General features: G+C 41.8%; 1 protein-coding gene across 1 annotated transcript in view; it reads left to right on the forward strand.

Annotated features, from left to right (window-relative positions):
- Positions 1–11367: 11367 nt before the first annotated feature.
- The window catches only part of EIF2B3 (eukaryotic translation initiation factor 2B subunit gamma), a 118953-nt gene continuing 110226 nt past the window's right edge, over positions 11368–20094 (forward strand). Inside the window, exons 1-2 of the mRNA XM_052637884.1 lie at positions 11368–11428; positions 14237–14393. Coding sequence (XP_052493844.1) covers positions 14246–14393 — 148 coding nt within the window. The 5' untranslated portion in view covers positions 11368–11428; positions 14237–14245. The remainder of the gene's footprint in view (positions 11429–14236; positions 14394–20094) is intronic.

Below are 20094 nucleotides of genomic sequence, written 5' to 3' on the forward strand. Positions count from 1 at the left end.
CAGTCTTGATTCCAGCTTGTACTTCTTCCAGCCCAGCGTTTCTCATGATGTATTCTGCATAGAAGTTAAATAAGCAGGGTGACAATATATAGCCTTTTCCTATTTGGAACCAGTCTGTTGTTCCATGTCCAGTTCTAACTGTTGATTCCTGGACCTGCATATAGGTTTCTGAATCTCTTTCAGAATTCTCCACAGTTTATTGTGATCCACACAATCAAAGGCTTTGGCAGAGTCAATAAAGCAGAAATAGACGTTTTTCTGGAACTCTTGCTTTTTCGATGATCCAGCAGATGTTGGCAATTTGATCTCTGGTTCCTCTGCCTTTTCTAAAACCAGCTTGAACATCTGGAAGTTCACGGTTCACGTATTGCTGAAGTCTGGCTTGGAGAATTTTGAGCATTACTTCACTAGTGTGTGAGATGAGGGCAACTGTGTGGTAGTTTGAGCATTCTTTGGCATTGCCTTTCTTTGGGATTGGAATGAAAACTGACCTTTTCCAGTCCTGTGGCCACTGCTGAGTTTTCCAAATGTGCTGGCATATTGAGTGTAGCCCTTTCACAGCATCATCTTTCAGGATTTGAAATAGCTCAACTGGAATTCCATCACCTCCACTAGCTTTGTTCATAGTAATGCTTCCTAAGGCCCACTTGACTTCACATTCCAGGATGTCTGGCTCTAGGTGAGTGATCATACCATCATGATTATGAAGGGATGGAGCCAAAGCAAAAACAATACCCACTTGTGGATGTGACTGGTGATAGAAGCAAGGTCCGATGCTGTAAAGAGCAATATTGCATAGGAACCTGGAATGTTAGGTCCATGAATCAAGGCAAATTGGAAATGGTCAAACAGGAGATGGCAAGAATGAACATTGACATTCTAGGAATCCGCGAACTAAAATGGACTGGAATGGGTGAATTTAACTCAGATGACCATTATATCTACTACTGCGGGCAGGAATCCCTTAGAAGAAATGGAGTAGGCATCGTGGTCAACAAAAGAGTCCAAAATGCAGTACTTGGATGCAATCTCAAAAACGACAGAATGATCTCTGTTCGTTTCCAAGGCAAACCATTCAATATCACAGTAATCCAAGTCTATGCCCCAACCAGTGCTGATGAAGCTGAAGTTGAACAGTTCTATGAAGACCTACAAGACCTTTTAGAACTAACACCCAAAAAAGATGTTCTTTTCATTATAGGGGACTGGAATGCAAAAGTAGGAAGTAGGAAGCTCCTCTTTACCCAACTTTAAAATAAAACTAAACAAAAACTTTCAACCTCCTCCTAAGTTTTATGCATGTCCCGCCCCAGCCTTTTCTCCCTTAAGAGCTTCCGTAACACTCCATCCAAGAAGCTCTTGCGCATGGAAAAGTTGAATAAATGGACGAATTCATTCCTTCAGAGTATGTTTATTGGGCTCCTGAGGGATGTTAAAGAAGACTGTTCCAGGACTTAGGGGTGCTTCCAGGAGCCAAGGAGACATGTGTCAAGTGGGAGTGGTAGGGCTTCTCAGTGCAAACATGAAATCTGGAGCTGAGAAGGGAAATAAGGAGTCCTCTGCCCAGAAGCAGAAATAAAGCTGGCCTGGTGTCTTCTGGGATGGAGAGATCCCGCCATGTGGATGCAGTCCCCACAGGGGGCCGTCCTCCTCGAGCAGGGTCCCCAAAGAAGTCACACTCTCCCACTGCCTCCGCACGACGCCCTCTAGGGCGCGCCCGGACGCCGCTCTGCGGGAAAACCACTTGGGCTCTGAGATCCGCCCCTCTCCGCATCCCGGGGTGAGTGCACCCTCAAGACCACCACTCCGTAATTTGGAATCTGATGCTCCAGATGAGCCTGCCTGGCCCTGCGGCTTCCCGACCTCTACTCCTTGGGTGTTCCGCAGGAGACTGGCCCCCCTCCTCCGGCAGTCTTTCTGCCGGAGGCGCTGGAGCCGGAGAGGCAGCTAGTCCCGCCCAGCTCCGCGCTTCCCGGCAAGCTCCCGCCGCCTCCTTCCTCCACCCGGGGATTCTCTCCTTCCCCTTCTCTGCTCTTCGGGGAAAGGCCTGGCCAGCACGGGCCTGCCGGAGGTAGTCTGTTTCTGGTACTGGCCACACGAAGGGCTTTCCAGGTAGTTCAGTGGTCGAGAATCCAAACGGCTTCCCAAGGGACTCCGCGGTAAATGATCCGCCTGCCGATGCAGGAGATGCAGGTGACGTGGGTTTGATCCCTGGGTTGTCAAGATGCCCTGAAGGAGGAAATGGCAACGCACTCCAGTATTCTTGCCTGGGAAATCCTATGGACAGGAGAGCCTGGAAATCTACAGACATGGGACCTAAGAATCAGACACGACTGAACAAGCACCTGCCACACAAGTCTTTGATCTGTCTTTTACCAAATTGGACCCACATTGTGTATTTTGTAACTTGCTTTTCATTCATTTATTCATTCAGTGAATGCTTGGAGCAGCTATGTCAGGAGCCAGGCTGGCTACAATGGGTAAAATGGTTAAACAGATCATTTTTGTCATCTTGGGATTTTACCTTTAAGGGTGTGGCCGAGTGCTCACTCAGTCATGTCCTACTTTTTTTGCCATCCGATGGACTGTAACCGGTAGGCTCCTCTGTCCATGGGATTTTTCAGGCAAGAATACTGGAGTGGATTGCCATGCCCTCCTCCAGGGGATCTTCCCCACCCAGGGATGGAACCTGCCTCACCTGTGTCTCCTGGATTGGGAGGACTCTACCACTAGCACCTCCTGGCAAGCCCAAAGAGACATTTATTAAACAGATAATCGCATAAATAACGGGCTTCCCAGGTGGCACTAGTGGTAAAGAATTCGCCTGCCCTTGCAAGAGACTCGGTGGGAACCGTGGGTGGGGAAGATCCCCTGGAGGAGGAAATGGCAGCCCTCTCCAGGATTGTTGCCTGGGAAATTCCATGGACAGAGGAGCCTGGCGGGTTACAGTCCACGGAGTAGCAAGGAGTTGGACACGACTGAGCACGCACACATAAACAACATTTAATAACATTCAGGTAAGAGCTCCAGAAAGAAGTGAAGGATTTCATTAGAAGACAGAATCAGATGATTCTAACCAAAGTGGCTCAGCGGGGACTTACCTGGTGGTCCAGTGCTTGAGAATCTGCCTGCCAATACAGGAGACAGAAATTGGATCCCTGGTCCGGGAATAAGGATCCTGCATGCCCCGAAGCAACTAAGCCGGAGCAGCAACTACAGAAGGCCCACACAGCAAAGAGGCCATGCACTGCAACCAAGGCCAAGTGCTGCCAAAAATAATAAATATTTTTTTAAAAAAGGAAATGTTCAAGAAAAAAAAAAAGACTAGGAAATGGGAATACCAAATAATTTTAAAAAAAGGCGGCTCAGAGAAATACTAAATCCTTAGGGAGAATAACAGTACAAAAACCAACTGAGAAGCATGTTGAGTCCTGTGTTACTGGAGTATGAAGGGAAGAAAGAGATGAGACTTGCCTCGGAGGCTTTTAGAGGGTTTTATGTTGAGCAGCCACGAGAGGATTCAGCAAAGGAGTGACATGATTAGATTGCTTTTGGCAGCCCCGTAGAGAATGAGTTGAGAGAGAGAGACTACAGGCAAGGAGGAATCCAAGCAGGAAATAATGGTCGCTGGAACAAGGGTGATACTCATTTTCACCATTATTTTTATTGGCTGCATTGTATTACATTATAAGGCATTTCATAACTTTTATTCATTTCAAACCCTCCACAGATGGACATTAAGGTTGTTTACAAATTTTCTGTATTAAAAACTATAAATGTTATAATAAACATCCTCATGCATATATCCTTTCATACCTATTTATTTTCTTAGAATACCTTTTTAAAATTGCTTCATCAAACTGCTGAATTGCCCTCTAGGAAGGATGTATCAATTTTCACTCCCATTAGTGTCTATTTCCTAAACTCTTACCAACTCTGGGCATTGAATTTAACACACAGAAAAATTGTATGATTGTTATTTTAATTTGCACTGCTTTGGTTATTTACAGCATTGAGCAATTATTTTTATTCTTTAGGAACTGCTCTTTATTTTCACCCATTTTCTGTTCTTTAGACTAGATTCATTATTCCTTTCTTATTGATTTATAACAGTCTTTGTGTAGGACTAAAATAATAAGCACAGCAAGGCATTGTGCTAAGTGCTGTACATGCATTATCTTGTTTTATCTTCTCAACAACTCTGTGAAGTAAGTACTATTATTATACTCATCTCCAGATGAGAAACCTGGCATGCGTGCTCAGTTGTGTCTGACTCTTTGCAAGCCCATGCACTGTGGCCCACCAGGCTTCTCTGTCCATGGGACTTTTCAGGCAAGAATACTGGAATGAGTCGTCATTTCTTCTTCCAGGGGATCTCCCTGACCCTGGGATCAAACCCACATCTCGTGCATTGTTAGGCAGACTCTTTACCACTGAGCCATCTGGGAAACTCAAGCAAAGATTAATTAACTTGCCCAGGGTAGGTAGTAAGTAATGAAGTTAGGATTTGGATGACGATCTGCCAGCTCCAAAGCCTGCTGACATGGTAACTAAGGCACTGTGTCCTGAATATTAACCGTTTTGTTGTGTCAGGTGTTATAAATATGTCTTCTCAGCCTGTACTTTGCCATTTAATTTCATATATGTTCTTTTCTAACATACAAACTTTAAAATTTTTATGAATTAAGTACTTCCCTGGTGGTCCAAACCTTCTCAGGTGGCGCATTGGGTAAAGAACCTGTCAGCAATGCATGAGACTCAGGAGATGTGGGTTCAATCCCTGGGTGGGGAAGATCTCCTGGAAAAGGAAAAGGCAACCCATGCAATGTTCTTGCCTGGAAAATTCTATGGATGGGGAGCCTAGTGGGCTATAGTACTTAGCATCGCAAAGGGTCAGATACGACTGAGCGACTAAGCACACACACACTGGTGGTCCAGTGGCTAAGACTCTGTGCTCTTAATGAAAAGGGGCCTGGGTTCAATCCCTGGTCAGGGAACTACATCGATGCCACACGCTACAACTAAGAGTTCATGTACCACAACTACAGACAGTTTGAATTTCACGTCTGCCATTATCACTTCTCATTTATCAGCTACACTTTCATTTTGTTGGCCAATTCTCAATTATCCTTTTTTTTTTTAATGTCACATGGGTTTATCACTGGGAGACAAGAAATTAACACAATTACAGTCTTTACTGTCTGTGAATGAACTGAATAAGAGATATGCCGGGACTACTCACCAACAGACTTTAAAAAGTGACATGAGGACTTCCCTGGTGGTCCAGTGGTTGAGACTCCATGCTCCTGATGCAGGAGCCCAGGTTTGGTCCCTGGTCAGGGAACTAGCTCCCACAAGCTGTAACTAAAGTTTCACATGATGCAACTAAAGATCCCATGTGCTGCCATTAAGACCCAATGTAGCCACATAAATACATATTTTATTTAAAACTTTTAATTAACAATACATTGTCTGCTGCTGCTAAGTCACTTCAGTCATGTCCGACTCTGTGCGACCCCATAGACGGCAGCCAACCGGGCTCCCCCGTCCCTGGGATTCTCCAGGCAAGAACAGTGGAGTGGGTTGCCATTTCCTTCTCCAATGCATGAAAGTGAAAAGTGAAAGTGAAGTTGCTCAGTCGTGTCCGATTCCTAGCGACCCCATGGACTGCAGCCTACCAGGCTCCTCAGTCCATAGGATTTTCCAGGCAAGAGTACTGGAGTGGGGTGCCATTGCCTTCTCCGCAATACACTGTCTACCTATCTTTAAAATTTTTTTAAGTGACATGATTGTTTTCTCATGATGCCCATCCATCATTATCCAAGTTGATATTGACAATTTTTTATATTATTCTCCTCTCCTTTTATGGAGGAGAGAATTCTTGGAGGAATTTATTCCAGTTCTACTGATGTTGCCTGTTCCTTTTGTATTTACTTCTAAATTTATTAGATAGAAAGTTGTGGACAGATTTAAATGAGACACAGTTCCCAAATTTCAGTAACTTCTGTAAAACGCTAAAACTTTATGCTGCCAATATGGTGTTCTCTCCCTCCCCCTGTCCCTCCTCCCTGCCTAACTTTTTTCATTTTCCCAAAGTACTTATCACTTTTTAATAAATGGCACTGTTTACTGATTTATTATTTAAACTTCTTTTTTATTTATGCTGCCTCTCCCAGCTAGGATGAAGGCTGGATTCTTTTTTGTTCACTAATATGTCCTAAGAGCCCAAAACTATTCTCGGCACATAGCAGTCATTCAACAAATAGCTGTTAAATAAATGAACTGTGGCCCATAAACTGTATTTTGCAATTTAAAAACAAGGCAAATCAGATATCTGAAGGTTTTTCCAATAAAGGAAGAAAATTAAAAATTGATTAAATCACTTGTTTTTAAAGTGATCAGTTTAGAGCATAAACATTCAGATTCTGACCTTCAAAACCACCAACAATGAAAATTCTATGTGCTTGAAAGGAAATATTGAATTCCTAATTAACAAAGGTTCTTTCCAAGCTCTATATAAACACTGTAGCATCATTTGCTCTCTAACTTATCATGAATCTATTAGGAAACTGCTGGGCTTATGTACAAAAATAAAGCACAAATATTTTAGGACCTGAAATCGGTTGCCAAAGTAGAGTTTCTCTTTCCATTTTTATCCTTCACTCAGCACTCTAAAAATAATAATTCCCTGTCGTGGCATGTCCTCAGCCAGATGGAGTAGATGAATATTGTGATATGGCCAGTAAATTCCCAAAAAGAGATTTCTTGCAGACTGTGGGAAGACTATTTCTGAGCCAAGGCCCAACTTTTGAAAAGTTTCTTTTGTCTCCCACAGTTCAAAGAGAACGTAGACCTTGACCTTCTTAAACTATTTCCCTACCACATACAGACAAGTACACATAAACATCCTTTGGGGGAAGCAATGTGAACAGGAAATAAATAAACATTATAGGGAAGAGTTTGCATTCAATAATCACTTATTAAATACTTCCCATGTGATTAATAATTAAAAGTAAATGAAAAGTAAATAATAAGAGTGAGGCTAGGCATGAGGGCTAGTAATTAAGATTAACTTAGTGAAAAGAAATGTTTAGAAGAAGAGGTGTTGTCAGTGATCCAGGCCCTCAGCCCAGTTTTAGTACTACCAAATGGGATGACAAGGGAAAATTTATGAGAAATTTCTAATTCGCCCAATTATTATTTACTTAACACGTCCCAGATTCTGTCTAAGATCTGCAGAGACCTCTCTCTGCAAATATAAAGTCTTTTTAGCAAATAAGATACAGTCTTTGTCCTCAGGGGGTTCCCAATGTGATACAGAAAACATGAGAAAGGAGAATGACAGTCCTTTGTGGTGACTGCCATAATGTAAGAACTAGAAGCAGTGGGGGCCAGCAAGAATTTCACGAGGCAGCAGTTCTTAAAATATGCTCCATGGACCTCAGCAATTCCCCAAGACCCTTTTAGGGGGTCTATCGAGTTAACATTACTTTCATAATAATACTGAAACACTGCCTCTTTCACTGAATTGATATTTGCACTGATCATGCAAAAACAATGCTGGATAAAACTGCTGATGCTTTAGTATCAATCAGAGCAGTGATGCCAAACTGTATTAATAGTCACTGTACTCTTCACTGCCACAGGCTTACCATAAAAAAAATTTAGAAATAATAAAACAAAGTAAGTTCTACTTAAGAATGTCTTTGATGAGGCAATAAAGTAATTTTATTAAATCTTTGTCCTTGAGCACACGTCTTTTTAATATTCTATGCGATGAAATCGGAAGTACACGTGTAACACTTCTGTGCATACGAAATAAGTATGATGACTGTCTCCAGAAAACTCGTGCCATTGTTTCGTTTGTGAACTACTGCTTTTTTCACAGAACACTGTATTTTTTTGAAAGAACAACTGACAAACTGGAAAAAATTTATCAAGATGAGTGAAGTAAGCCTGTCATTTCAAGGAAAACCACTAACAATGATGATATCTGAGCTTTCAAGAGAAAATAAGAAGTTTGGGAAACTTGTCCCAAGCTTGCCAACATTCTTAAGGACTTTATCTGTCTATCTATTTGTTTATTGGCTGTTCTGGGTCTTCATTGCTGCACACAGGCTTTCTCTAGTTGCAGAGACTGAGGGCTATTCTTTGTTGTGGCACACGGGTTTCTCATTGTGGTGGCTTCTCTTGTTGCGGAGCACAGGCTTTAGAGCCACAGGCTTCAGTAGCTGTGGAGCACGGCCTAGTTGCTCCATGGCACGTGGAATCCTCCTGGACCAGGGATCAAACCCCTTCCCCCTGCACTGGCAGGCAGATTCTTATCCACTGTACCACCACAGAAGTCTCCATTAAGGACTTTTCTAATAACTGGTGGTGGTATTAACAAGTGTGATTTAACAAATATTGTATAATGGGTCAACATTGGGAAGATCTGCATAATTTGGTGAATCAATATTTTACAAATGAGCAATGCATCAAGTTGCAAAATCATGCATGGGTAAAATGCCTATTCAAAATGCAAGTATTATAACAGAGTACAAAATGTTCATTGATACAAATGATTCTATATCACAACTAATCGTTAACAAACTACCATTTCTTGAGTTTAGTGTGTAGTACTGAAGAATACTACAATTATTTGACAAAGACTATTAAAATCTCTTTCTTTTTTCTGACTATGTATCTGTGTGAGGTCAGGTTTTCATCACCCCAAACCATATCCCACAACTGATGGGAAAATTCAGCTGTTCTCTATTAAGCCAGACATTAATGAGGTTTGCAAAAGAAAGATGAAACCATTGCATTCTTCTCACTAAATGTTTTCTTTTGAAAACATAGCTGTTTTCAATAAAGTGTTACTGTTACCATGTAATGGTTTTGTTTCTATTTTTTATGAATTAGTGTTTTTAAAATTTCTGTTTGAATTTTTAATATGGTTGGTATCGACAGATTCAGCCTATACAAACAAAAGCTCTTTGAAGCTTCCGATAATTTTTAAGACTGTAAAGAGTCCGGAAACCAAAACATACTGCTCCAAGGAAATAATTTAAAGTGAGTTTAAATTGAAGTAACCCTTCAACTACTTTCTTCAACTAGAGGAGAAAGTCCTCCAGTTCCCTGAAAACATTTGCTAATTTAAACATGAGCATTTAAAATGGATGCCAGATAGGAGGTTGAATGCTATTCTTACTTCATAACTAGTTCTGACCTCAAAACCATGCTATAATTCCCGAGGCTTCTGCTTGCTTGAGCTAATACCAAAGAGAGAAAGAATCTTGCTGCAGAAGGAAATGGTAATCAAGTTCCAGGTCTCCTGTGGCCAAAGCAATCACTCCATGGCTCTCTTTACCAACTCAGTGTTTAGAGCTAAGTAATTTTCCAATAACTCATCACCAACATTCTAAAGTGAAAGAGAGGCAGGGCACAGATAGGCTAGTTTTATGGATGTGGCCACAGGACTTTTTTTTTTTTTAGTACGTCCTAGGCTGAGCTCTTACTCTTCTGGCTGAAAGTCGGGGAAAAATTACAAGTCCTGTCTTTCTCACTGATTGTTGTAGTCCCACTATCTAGGATCTCAGACACTGGTTGGCACATATTAGGGATACAATAAATATTGTTGAATGAAGTCAAATTCCTTTATTTTTACTGCAGAAGTTAGACTCCGCTTCCTAACTGGCAGGGAGCTAAGGTAACAAAAGTTTTAACAGATGGATAGAGGACTTCCCTGGTGGTCCACTGGTTAAGAATCCACCTGCCAATGCAGGGAACATGGGTTTGATCCCTGGCTGGGGAAGATGCCATGTGGCACTGAGCAGCTAAGCCTGTGTGCCACAACTGCTAAAGCCCTCGTGCCTCAGAGCCTGTGCTCTGCAACAGGAGAAGTCACGGCACCGAGAAGCCTGAGCACGACAAGGAAGAGTAGCCCCACTCACCCAACCAGAGAAAGTCCTTGCACAGCAACGGAGATCCAATGCAGCCAAAAATAAAAGATACATGTTTTTAAATGAAAGAAATATTATTAAAAAGAGATGGATAGAAAAAGAGGGAAACTTCCAAAAGAGAGAATGACCATTGTTCCTGTTATTCAATGTAGTTTATAGAATCCCCTGGTGGTCCAGTGGTTAGGACTCTATGCTTTCACTGCCAAGGCTTGGGTTCAATTTCTGGTTAAGGAACTAAGATCGCTTGAGCCCAGCAGCATGGCCCAAAAAACAGAAACCACACAACCCCTACCCCAAACCAGATAATGCAGCTTAACAATCTGCCTTAAAAATGTACTGCTGAAAACAAAACAAACAAAAAAGAATTATTTTATTGTTATCTCACAATTGTTGGAGTCTAGACTCAGATGTTTGGGTTTTCTCATCCGGATGTTGCAGCTTCTTAACTGGTCTCTGGAAGCAGAGATTCTATTATCAAAACAGCAACCACAGTGATGCTCTAAAAGCCTGTTATATCGCTGCTCCTCTGCACAAGGTCCTCACAATGCCTCCCGGACCCACAGGATCTGAATTCTCCACCTTCTCCCCCATTGCCTCTCCGGCTTCCTCTGCCGTCATCCACTCTCCCCCAGTTCACTTTTCTTCAGCTCTATTGGCTTCTTTGTTGTTCTCCGAAGTTGCCTTCTCTCTCCAAGGCCTTTGCACTTGCTGGCTAGTCTTCTTGGAAGGCTCTTACCCAAGATATTCATTTGACTCACTCTCTCCAAGCCACTGTTCAGTATCACCATCACAGTGCTGCTAAGTCGCTTCAGTCGTGTCTGATTCTGGGCAACCTTATGCACTGTAGACCGCCAGGCTCCTCTGTCCATGGGGTTTTCCAGACAAGGATACTGGAGTGGGTTGCTATGCCTCCTCCAGGGGATTTTCCCCACCATTACAGTGAGATCTTCCTGAATCCCACACCCCCGACCAACTTTTGATGGCTAAAGGTGGATGTTTTCCATACCATAATAATCTGGTTCAGAAAGCCAACTTTGAGTGGCCACATTAGACCTCACTGGACATTTAAAACCTTGGCAATCCTTGGTGATTTCTTCACTGGTCAGCCCTAAACCGCAGCTCCCAATGAGCTGTCCTTCCGCAGAGTGGTAGTAGGGACCAGGTCCTAGAAGGAGAATTGCCTGAAGGAAGAGACTGTGACTAGTTCCCCTGCAACGTGAGGGACGCTCAGTGGGCGTTGGTAATTTGTGAATGAATGGAAAGGCTCGGGCGGCCCCGCCTCCGCTACTCCTCCCCTCCTCCCCGCGGCATCCTTCTCGGCCGTCATCTATTATTCGGTGCTCGTTTTCTTCTCTGCGGGCCTGCCCAGCGCGTCCCATCGATCTGCCCGGCCATCGTGCGCCTGCGCCTTTTGGCTGTCAGTCGGCGGCGGCGTGGGGAGCGCGGGGAGCGCTGGGAACCGTGGCGGCGCGCGGGGACCTGAGGTAAAGCTGAGGCTTCTGCGCTGCCAGGCCGCGCACGAGCTGGCTGGCGGGGGGAGCCGCGCGGTGGAGGCCGCCGAGCCTCACTTCACCGGAGGGAGGCGGGCTCCTCAAGCCTGGTAGAGGAGGGCCCGAGGGGGTTGCAGGGGTGCAGAGCCCGAGTCGCCAGCTCGAGTGCCTCCCGGACCTGGCCGCGGAGCCAAGTGGCCGAACTAAAAGGAAGCTCGGGGAGCATCCGAGCCAGCCACCTTGTGCAAAAGTTGAGGAAATTGAGTTTCAGGGAGGGGAGGATCTGCTGGAAGTCCCAGCGAGTGAGCACCGAACGCCCTGCGCACAGTGCTTAATCCTTTCCACTTAAAAGTCCTTCGTTCTTTTATTCTGTTTCTGATTATTTTAGGTGCAAGATACAAATACAAAGAGCAATACAATAAAGTCTGGCTGAGAGATCAGTTGTGTTTCGGGGCTTTTGTCAATTTACAAAGGGAGAAGGCAGTGAGGGCTGTATCGGAGACAGGTTGAAGATGCCATGAACCACCTCTCTAAAGCCTGAGTGGCTGGAGAGTTTTTGCCTTGATTCCCATCGCTCAGAGTCGTGGCAGTGGCATTGAGACATTTGTCAGGCTGCCTGCTATCAGTTATGTTCATGATAATCACCCAGAGCTTCACTGAGAGCAGGAACCTCAGATCCTAGTGACATGGGTTCTAATGTCCCTTCTGCACATGTTTGAGCTTGATGCTTACTCTGGGTTGTTGTGAGGTTCACAGATGCTCATTCCACGAGTACTGACTGAGTGCCTGGCATCTGACAGGAATTACGTGAGGTACTGGGAATACGACGATGACAGTCAGGGAACTCACAGGAAATAGACATTTAAACAGGCAGATGGACTTCGCTGGCAGTACAGTGGTTGAGACTCCACACTTCCAATGCAGGGGCAGTGGGTTCCATCCCCGGGGGTGGGTTGGGGGAGAGGGGAGTAAGATCGCACATGCCACACTTGCTGCAGCCAAGAAATAATAAAAATTAAAATAAATGGGCAGTGAATCCTGAAAGGTAGAGATAATCTGTGTATAGTAGAATGGAAGCCTTTAAGGAGAAAAGAGTTACTTCTCTAAGAGGGTGGGAAGGGCTAAGAATGTCTTTATACACAAGGTGATTCTTCAACTGAGTCTTTTAAGTTTAATTGGTGATTACATACTGGACACAGGAGAAAGGCAACTAAGAATAGTGATACAGGGGCCAGAATTATGCAACAGCATGGTTCAGCTGGCACAGAAAGTTTCCATGACCTGTCTATTATCAAAAACTTATATAATGCTTGTCATTGTTTTGTGTGCTTTACTTGGGTTAACTTATTTAACATTTATAACAACTCTGTGAAGTAGAAATTATCCTCCCCTTAGAATATTAAGAAAATGGAGGCTTGGGAAAGGTATGTAGCTTGCCTTGGATCATACAGCTAATTCATGGTAGAGCTAGAATTAAAATCCAGGCAGTCTGGTTAAAGGGCCTGTGAACTTAACCACCAGGCTCTTTTCCAGAAACTGAGGATGCTGAGTTTTAAATGTCAGGCCCCTGGTTACCTCACCTGTAAGTGACAGAACCAGAACCCAAACTCAGGTCTTTTAACTCTTAAGGATCCAGTGTTAATACTTTTCATAGTAACATCAGATGTTATGAGATTTATATAATGCCAGATTGAAGTTAAATACCAATCTGAGGCAGTGCCTGCTGGAATTGAAAGTACCATATCTTTACTTTGTGGATGTTGTGTAAGAGCCTTTACTTTGTGCTGGGGTGTATGGGGTGTGTGTGTGTTGCAGTTTAGATACTAATGTGAGGAGCCCAGGACTGATCAAAATTATGATAAAGGAGCAACATTATTTACCAGTTTGGTGTTAAAATACATTTTTGTTTCTGGAGCATTGAATTTCACTTTGTTTTTAAAAGGTTACATCATTTGTTGTAAGTCAAATAGTACTTTTATTTTAGATCAATAAGGATTTGTGAGCTTTTAATGTGCCTCTTTTCTGTGGTAGCAGCTGTAAAGAGATTTTTTTGAATGTCAAACAGTTTCATTTATCACCTTGAGTCTGAAAAACAGAAATTAACTTGGTTTGTTTCTGTAATTGGGCTCTGCAAACCTAGGTTAAGATACAAGCCTACATTTGAGTTTATAATGTTATATTTCAAGTTGGGGGTAATGAAAAAATGGGAGCAGGTGGCTGAATTAACAGAAGCATCTTAAGTCATTTCATACTTTTCAGAGATCTAATGTGCTTGTCTTTGTGCTGTTAATTCTAGTCAGAAGTTTAAAATATTTTTCAGGGAATACAAATTCACATATCAGAAACCAACTTGATAAACTCTTACTCTTTAAGAGTCAGCTCAAGCATTACTTTCCTATAAAACCTTCCCTGTCTTTTCTAGGAAGACTTAGGTGTTACTGTCACTGTATATGGCTACTGCACCTTAGATATATCCCTGTCATGGCATTAATGATGTTGTATTGTAGTGTACTGCATTTGTCTTCACTTAATTGTCAACAACTCAAGAGCAAGAGCCAGATTTTTGTTTTATTCATTTCCCGCCTCTAGCCCAGGCTGGAAATGAGAGTATGTATCAGTAAGAGAAGAGGATAAATGCGATGTTTATACTGTGGCTAAGGAGTCTTTCTTATTCTGGTTATTGGAGTTGGAAATGACATCTTTGTCATAAGTGAATATCAATAACCTAAATAAAAATAAGATTAATACTGTGTGTGCATTGATTTTATTACATTTTTCTCTTGGTTTTCTCTGTGATTATAGTTTTTAAAAATGGAATTTCAAGCAGTTGTAATGGCAGTTGGAGGGGGATCGCGAATGACAGACCTGACTTCCAGTATTCCCAAACCTCTGCTTCCAGTCGGCAACAAACCTTTAATTTGGTACCCACTGAACCTGCTTGAGCGTGTTGGATTTGAAGGTGAGTTATGGCAATGAGATATACTCACAAAACTTTTAGGGTTCTTCATCCCAGTAATTTGTCAGCTTTATGAGGGTGAGAGAAGTGAATGAAAGAAGACTAGGAATCAATGTTGGCTGGAGACGGGCCTCTTTAAATTAGAAACTTTGGAGTACTATTGCTGTGCGAAAAAGGTTGAGAAGAGAGTGCTAAGTGTTTCTTTTTTAGAGCTGGTCTCCACAGTGATCCAAGATAACCCTGGAAGGATATCAGAACATAATATGAGAACGACCATATGCCTCACAGTATTTACTGAGAACCTGCATTTGCCAGGTAGTATATTCAACCCTGGAGTACGGAATTGAAAAGGTTAACTCAGGCCCTGATTTATAGACTCTTAGAGTCTAGTGGAGAGATAAACACATGTAAACAGATTATCATTGTGAAATGTGGTAAATGTTATAACAGAGGCACATTATAAGTGCTTGTTATTAATATAAGGAAGACACTGTTTGAGAGATTCAGAGAAGACTTTACAGAGTAGCTGACCCTTGAATTGACTGTTGAAAAATAGATTAACATTCTGACCAGTGTGGAAGAAGTATTCCATACAGAAGTATTAAATTTTGCAGAGATAGAGTCATGATCAGCACGTATTCTCGCAACTGCTTTTTTCTTTTTTTTTATAACTACTTTTCATTTTATGTGGCTGTAATATCATGTGTATTCCCTGGTGGCTCAGTGGTAAAGAATCTGCTTGGCAGTGCAGGAGATGCAGGTTTGATCCCTTGGTCGGGCAGATCCCCTGGAGTAGGAATTGGTAACCTACTCCAGCATTCTTGCCTGGGAAATCCCGTGGACAGAGGAGCCTGGTGGGCTCTAGTCCATGGGGTTGACAAAGAGTCAGACATGACTTAGTGACTAAACAACAACAGCAATATTGAGCGTAAGAGGGAATAAATGTAATGTAAGCGAGAAATAAACAGGCATTATACTATGAAGGGCCTTGTATTCCATGTTGAGGAATTTAGATTTTTTTTTTTCTTGAAAGCAGTGGGAAATCAGTGAAGAGCCTTTTTTTTTTTGGCTGTACCACAAGGCGTGTGGGATTCTAGTTCCCTAACCAGGGATCAAACCCATGCCTTCTGCAGTGGAAGCACAAGGAAGTTCTGAAAGGCTTACTAAACTGAAGTTTAATATGGTTAAATTCATGTTTTCGCTACTCTAAGTCCTTTGTATCTTTATATAAATTTCAGAATCAGCTTATCAATTTCTACAAAAATAGTTGCTAGAATTTTGATTAAGACTGAATTGAATCAGATCAGTAGGAAGAGAATTCACATCTTAACAGTATTGAGTCTTCTGATTGAGGAGCATGGTATATCTCTCCTTTTATTTAGACCTTTGTAATTTCTCTCAACTAAAACTAAACTACTTTATAGTTTTCAGTGTATAGGACTTACACATATTGTATTATATTTATTTGTTCTGTTCAGTTCAGTCGCTCAGTTGTGTCTTAACTCTTTGCAACCCCATGAACCGCAGCATGCCAGGCCTCCCTATCCATCACCAACACCCGGAGTTCACCCAAACCCATGTCCATTGAGTTGGTAATGCCATCCAACCAGCTCATCCTCTGTCGTCCCCCTCTTCTCCTGCCCTCAATCTTTCCTAGCATCAGGGTCTTTTCCAGTGAGTCAGCTCTTCGCATCAGGTGGCCAAAGTGTTGGAGTTTCAGCTTCAACATCAGTCCTTCCAGTGAACACCCAGGACTGATATCCTTTACGATGGACTGGTTGGATCTCCTCACAGTCCAAGGGACTCTGAAGAGTCTTCTCCAACACCACACTTCAAAAGCATCAGTTCTTTGGCCCTCAGCTTTCTTTATAGTCCAACTCTCACATCCATATATGACCACTGGAAAAACCATAGCCTTGACTAGACGGACCTTTGTTGGCAAGGTAGTGTCTCTGCTTTTTAATATGCTGTCTAGGTTGGTCATAACTTTCCTTCCCAGGAGCAAGCATGTTTTAATTTCATGGCTGCAGTCACCATCTGCAGTGATTTTGGAGCCCAGAAAAATAAAGTCAGCCACTGTTTCCACTGTTCCCCCAACTATCTGCCATGAAGTGATGGGACCGGATGCCATGATCTTAGTTTTCTGAATGTTGATCTTTGAGCCAACTTTTTCACTCTCCACTTTCACTTTCATCAAGAGGCTGTTTAGTTCTTCACTTTCTGCCATAACGGTGGTATCATCTGCATATCTGAGGTTATTGATATTTCTCCCAGCAATCTTGATTCCAGCTTGTGCTTCTTCCAGCCCAGCGTTTCTCATGATGTACTTTGCATGATTCACATATTGCTGAAGCCTGGCTTGGAGAATTTTGAGCATTACTTTACTAGCGTGTGGGATGAGTGCAGTAGTTTGAGCATTCTTTGGCATTGCCTTTCTTTGAGATTGGAATGAAAACTGACCTTTTCCAGTCCTGTGGCCACTGCTGAGTTTTCCAAATTTGCTGGCATATCGAGTGCAGCACTTTAATAGCATCATCTTTCAGGATTTGAAATAGCTCAACTGGAATTCCATCACCTCCACTAGCTTTGTTCGTAATGATGCTTTCTAAGGTCCACTTGACTTGACATTCCAGGATGTCCACCTCTAGGTGAGTGACCACACCGTCGTGATTATCTGGGTCGTGAAGATCTTTTTCGTACAGTTCTTCTGTGTATTCTTGCAACCTCTTCTTACTATCTTCTGCTTCTGTTAGGTCCAGACCATTTCTGTCCTTTATTGTGCCCATCTTTGCATGAAATGTTCCCTTGGTATCTCTAATTTTCTTGAAGAGATCTCTAGTCTTTCCCATTCTGTTGTTTTCCTCTATTTCTTTGCATTGATCTCTGAGGAAGGCTTTCTTATTTCTCCTTGCTATTCTTTGGAACTCTACATTCAAATGGGTTTATCTTTCCTTTTCTCCTTTGCTTTTCACTTCTCTTCTTTTCACAGCTGTTTGTAAGGCCTCCTCAGACAGCCATTTTGCTTTTTTGCATTTCTTTTTCTTGGGGATGGTCTTGATTCCTGTCTCCTGTACAATGTCATGAACCTCCATCCATAGTTCATCAAGCACTCTGTCTATCAGATATAGTCCCTTAAATCTATTTCTCACTTCCACTGTATAGTCATAAGGGATTTGATTTAGGTCATACCTGAATGATCTAGTGGTTTTCTCCACTTTCTTCAATTTCAGTCTGAATTTGACAATAAGGCGTTCATGATCTGAGCCACAGTCAGCTCCCAGTCTTGTTTTTGCTGACTGTATAGAGCTTCTCCATCTTTGGCTACAAAGAATATAATCAATCTGATTTCAGTGTCAACCATCTGGTGATGTCCACGTGTAGAGTCTTCTCTTGTGTTATTGGAAGAGGGTGTTATCATAAATGGTAATTATTCCAGTTTCCAGAAAATTTGTTGCCAGTACATAAAAACATAGCTTTTTTATGTTGCCCTGTATCCTACAACTTTGCTAAATACACTTATTATTAATTCTGGCAGCCTTTTGTGGATTCATTATGATTTTTTACAATTTTACCTAATTGACATTTATAGAACATGCCACCTAGTAAAGCAGAATGCACAATTCTTTTCAAATGCTAAGAACTTTTACCAAGATAGACTGTATTTTTTGAAATAAATCAGGTCTCAATAAATCTTTGAAGATTAATATAAAATATATTCTCTAACCACAGTAGAGTTACAGTAGAAATCAGTAACATAGAGGTATCAAGAGAATCCCTAAGTATTTGGAAATCAAACCACATATCTGTACATAACCCAAAGAAGAAACCACAAAGGAAATTTAAAAAACAATTTTATTAGAGTATAGTTGATTTATAGTATCATATTAGTTTCAGGTGTACCGCAAAGTGAATCAGTTATACATACACATATATATACTCTTTCTTTAGACTCTTTTCCCATATAGGCTACTGCAGAGTATTGAGTAGAGTTCCCTGTGCTATACAGTAGGTTCTTATTCAGTTCAGTTCAGTTCAGTCACTCAGTCGTGTCCGACTCTTTGCGACCCATGAATCGCAGCACACCAGGCCTCCCTGTCCGTCACCAACTCCCGGAGTTCACTCAGACTCACGTCCATCAAGTCCATGATGCCATCCAGCCATCTCATCCTCGGTCGTCCCCTTCTCCTCCTGCCCCCAATCCCTCCCAGGATCAGAGTCGTTTCCAATGAGTCAACTCTTTGTGTGAGGTGGCCAGAGTACTGGAGCTTCAGCTTTAGCATCATTCCTTCTTATTAGTTACCTATTTTATATAGTAGTGTTTCTATGTCAATCCAAAACTTCCAATTTATCCCTTCTCCCCCTTGTCCCCTGGTAGCCATAAGTTTGTTTTCTACGTCTGTGGCTCTGCTTCTATACAGACTTCATTTTTACCCTTTTTTTTTAGATTCCACATATAAGCAGTATCATATGATGTTTATCTTTCTGTGTCTGACTTACATGACTCAGTATGACAGTCTTTAGGTCCATCCATGTTGCTACAGATGGCATTATTTTGTTCTTTTTTATGGGTGAGTAATATTCTACCAAGTGTATATATATGACATCTTCTTTATCTGTTCCTCTGTTGATGGACATTTAGGTTGCTTCCATGTCCTGGCTATTGTAAATAGTGCTGCAGTGAACATCGGGCTGCATTTATTTTTTTTTTGTATGTATCTTTTTGAATTGTGGTTTATATGCCTAGGCGTAGGATTGCTGGCTCATATGGTAGTTTCGAGTTTTTTAAGGAACCTCCATACTGTTCCCCATGGTGGCTATACTAATTTACATTCCCACCAACAGCGTAGGAGGGTTCCCTTTCCTCCATACCCTCTCTAGCATTTATTGTTCTTAGAATTTTTGGGGTGATGGCCATTCTGACCAGTGTAAGGTGATAGCTCACTGTAGTTTTCATTTACATTTCTCTAATAATTAGTGATGTTGATCATCTTTTCTTGTGCTTTTGGCCATCTGACCACAAGGGGAATTAGAAAATGTTTTTAACTTACTGAAAAGGAGAATTCAATATTTTCAAATTTGAGGGATGTAGCTAAAGCAATGTTTAGAGAAAATTTTATAACATTAAGTTCTCTGTTAGAAAAGAAATGTCTCAAATTATCATCTAAGTTTCTACTTTGACAAACTGGAAAAAGAGAAGCAAATGAAACTCAAGTAGAAGGAGATAAAAATGATAACAACAGCAGTAAGTGAAATAGCAGCCAAAAGCATTAGAGAAAATCAGTAAAACCAAGAGATGATTCTTTAAAAAAATATATCAATAGAATTGTTAAATCTTTAGTTAGACTGATCAAAAACAGGGGAGAAGACACAAATTACTAATAACAGGAATGAAAGACGAAACATCACCACAAATCCTACAGACATTAAAAGTTAATAAGCAAGAGAGTTCCTTGGTGGTCTAGTGGTGATGATTCTGCACTTTCATTGCCGTGGCCCAGGTTCAGTCCCTGTTGGGGAATTGAGATCCTATAGCCATGCAGTGCAGCCAAAACAAGCAAACAAACAAAAAAGATAATAAGCAAATGTGAACAACTTTATGATAATAAATTTGAAATACAGATTTTTAAAAAAAACTGCTTTGGGAGCTGTATGGAGAATTAGTATGAGGGGGTCAAGACTATAAGCAAGGAGATGAGTTAAGAGA

This window comes from Budorcas taxicolor, chromosome 3 (genome assembly GCF_023091745.1).
Source record: "Budorcas taxicolor isolate Tak-1 chromosome 3, Takin1.1, whole genome shotgun sequence".
Lineage (NCBI taxonomy): Eukaryota > Metazoa > Chordata > Mammalia > Artiodactyla > Bovidae > Budorcas > Budorcas taxicolor.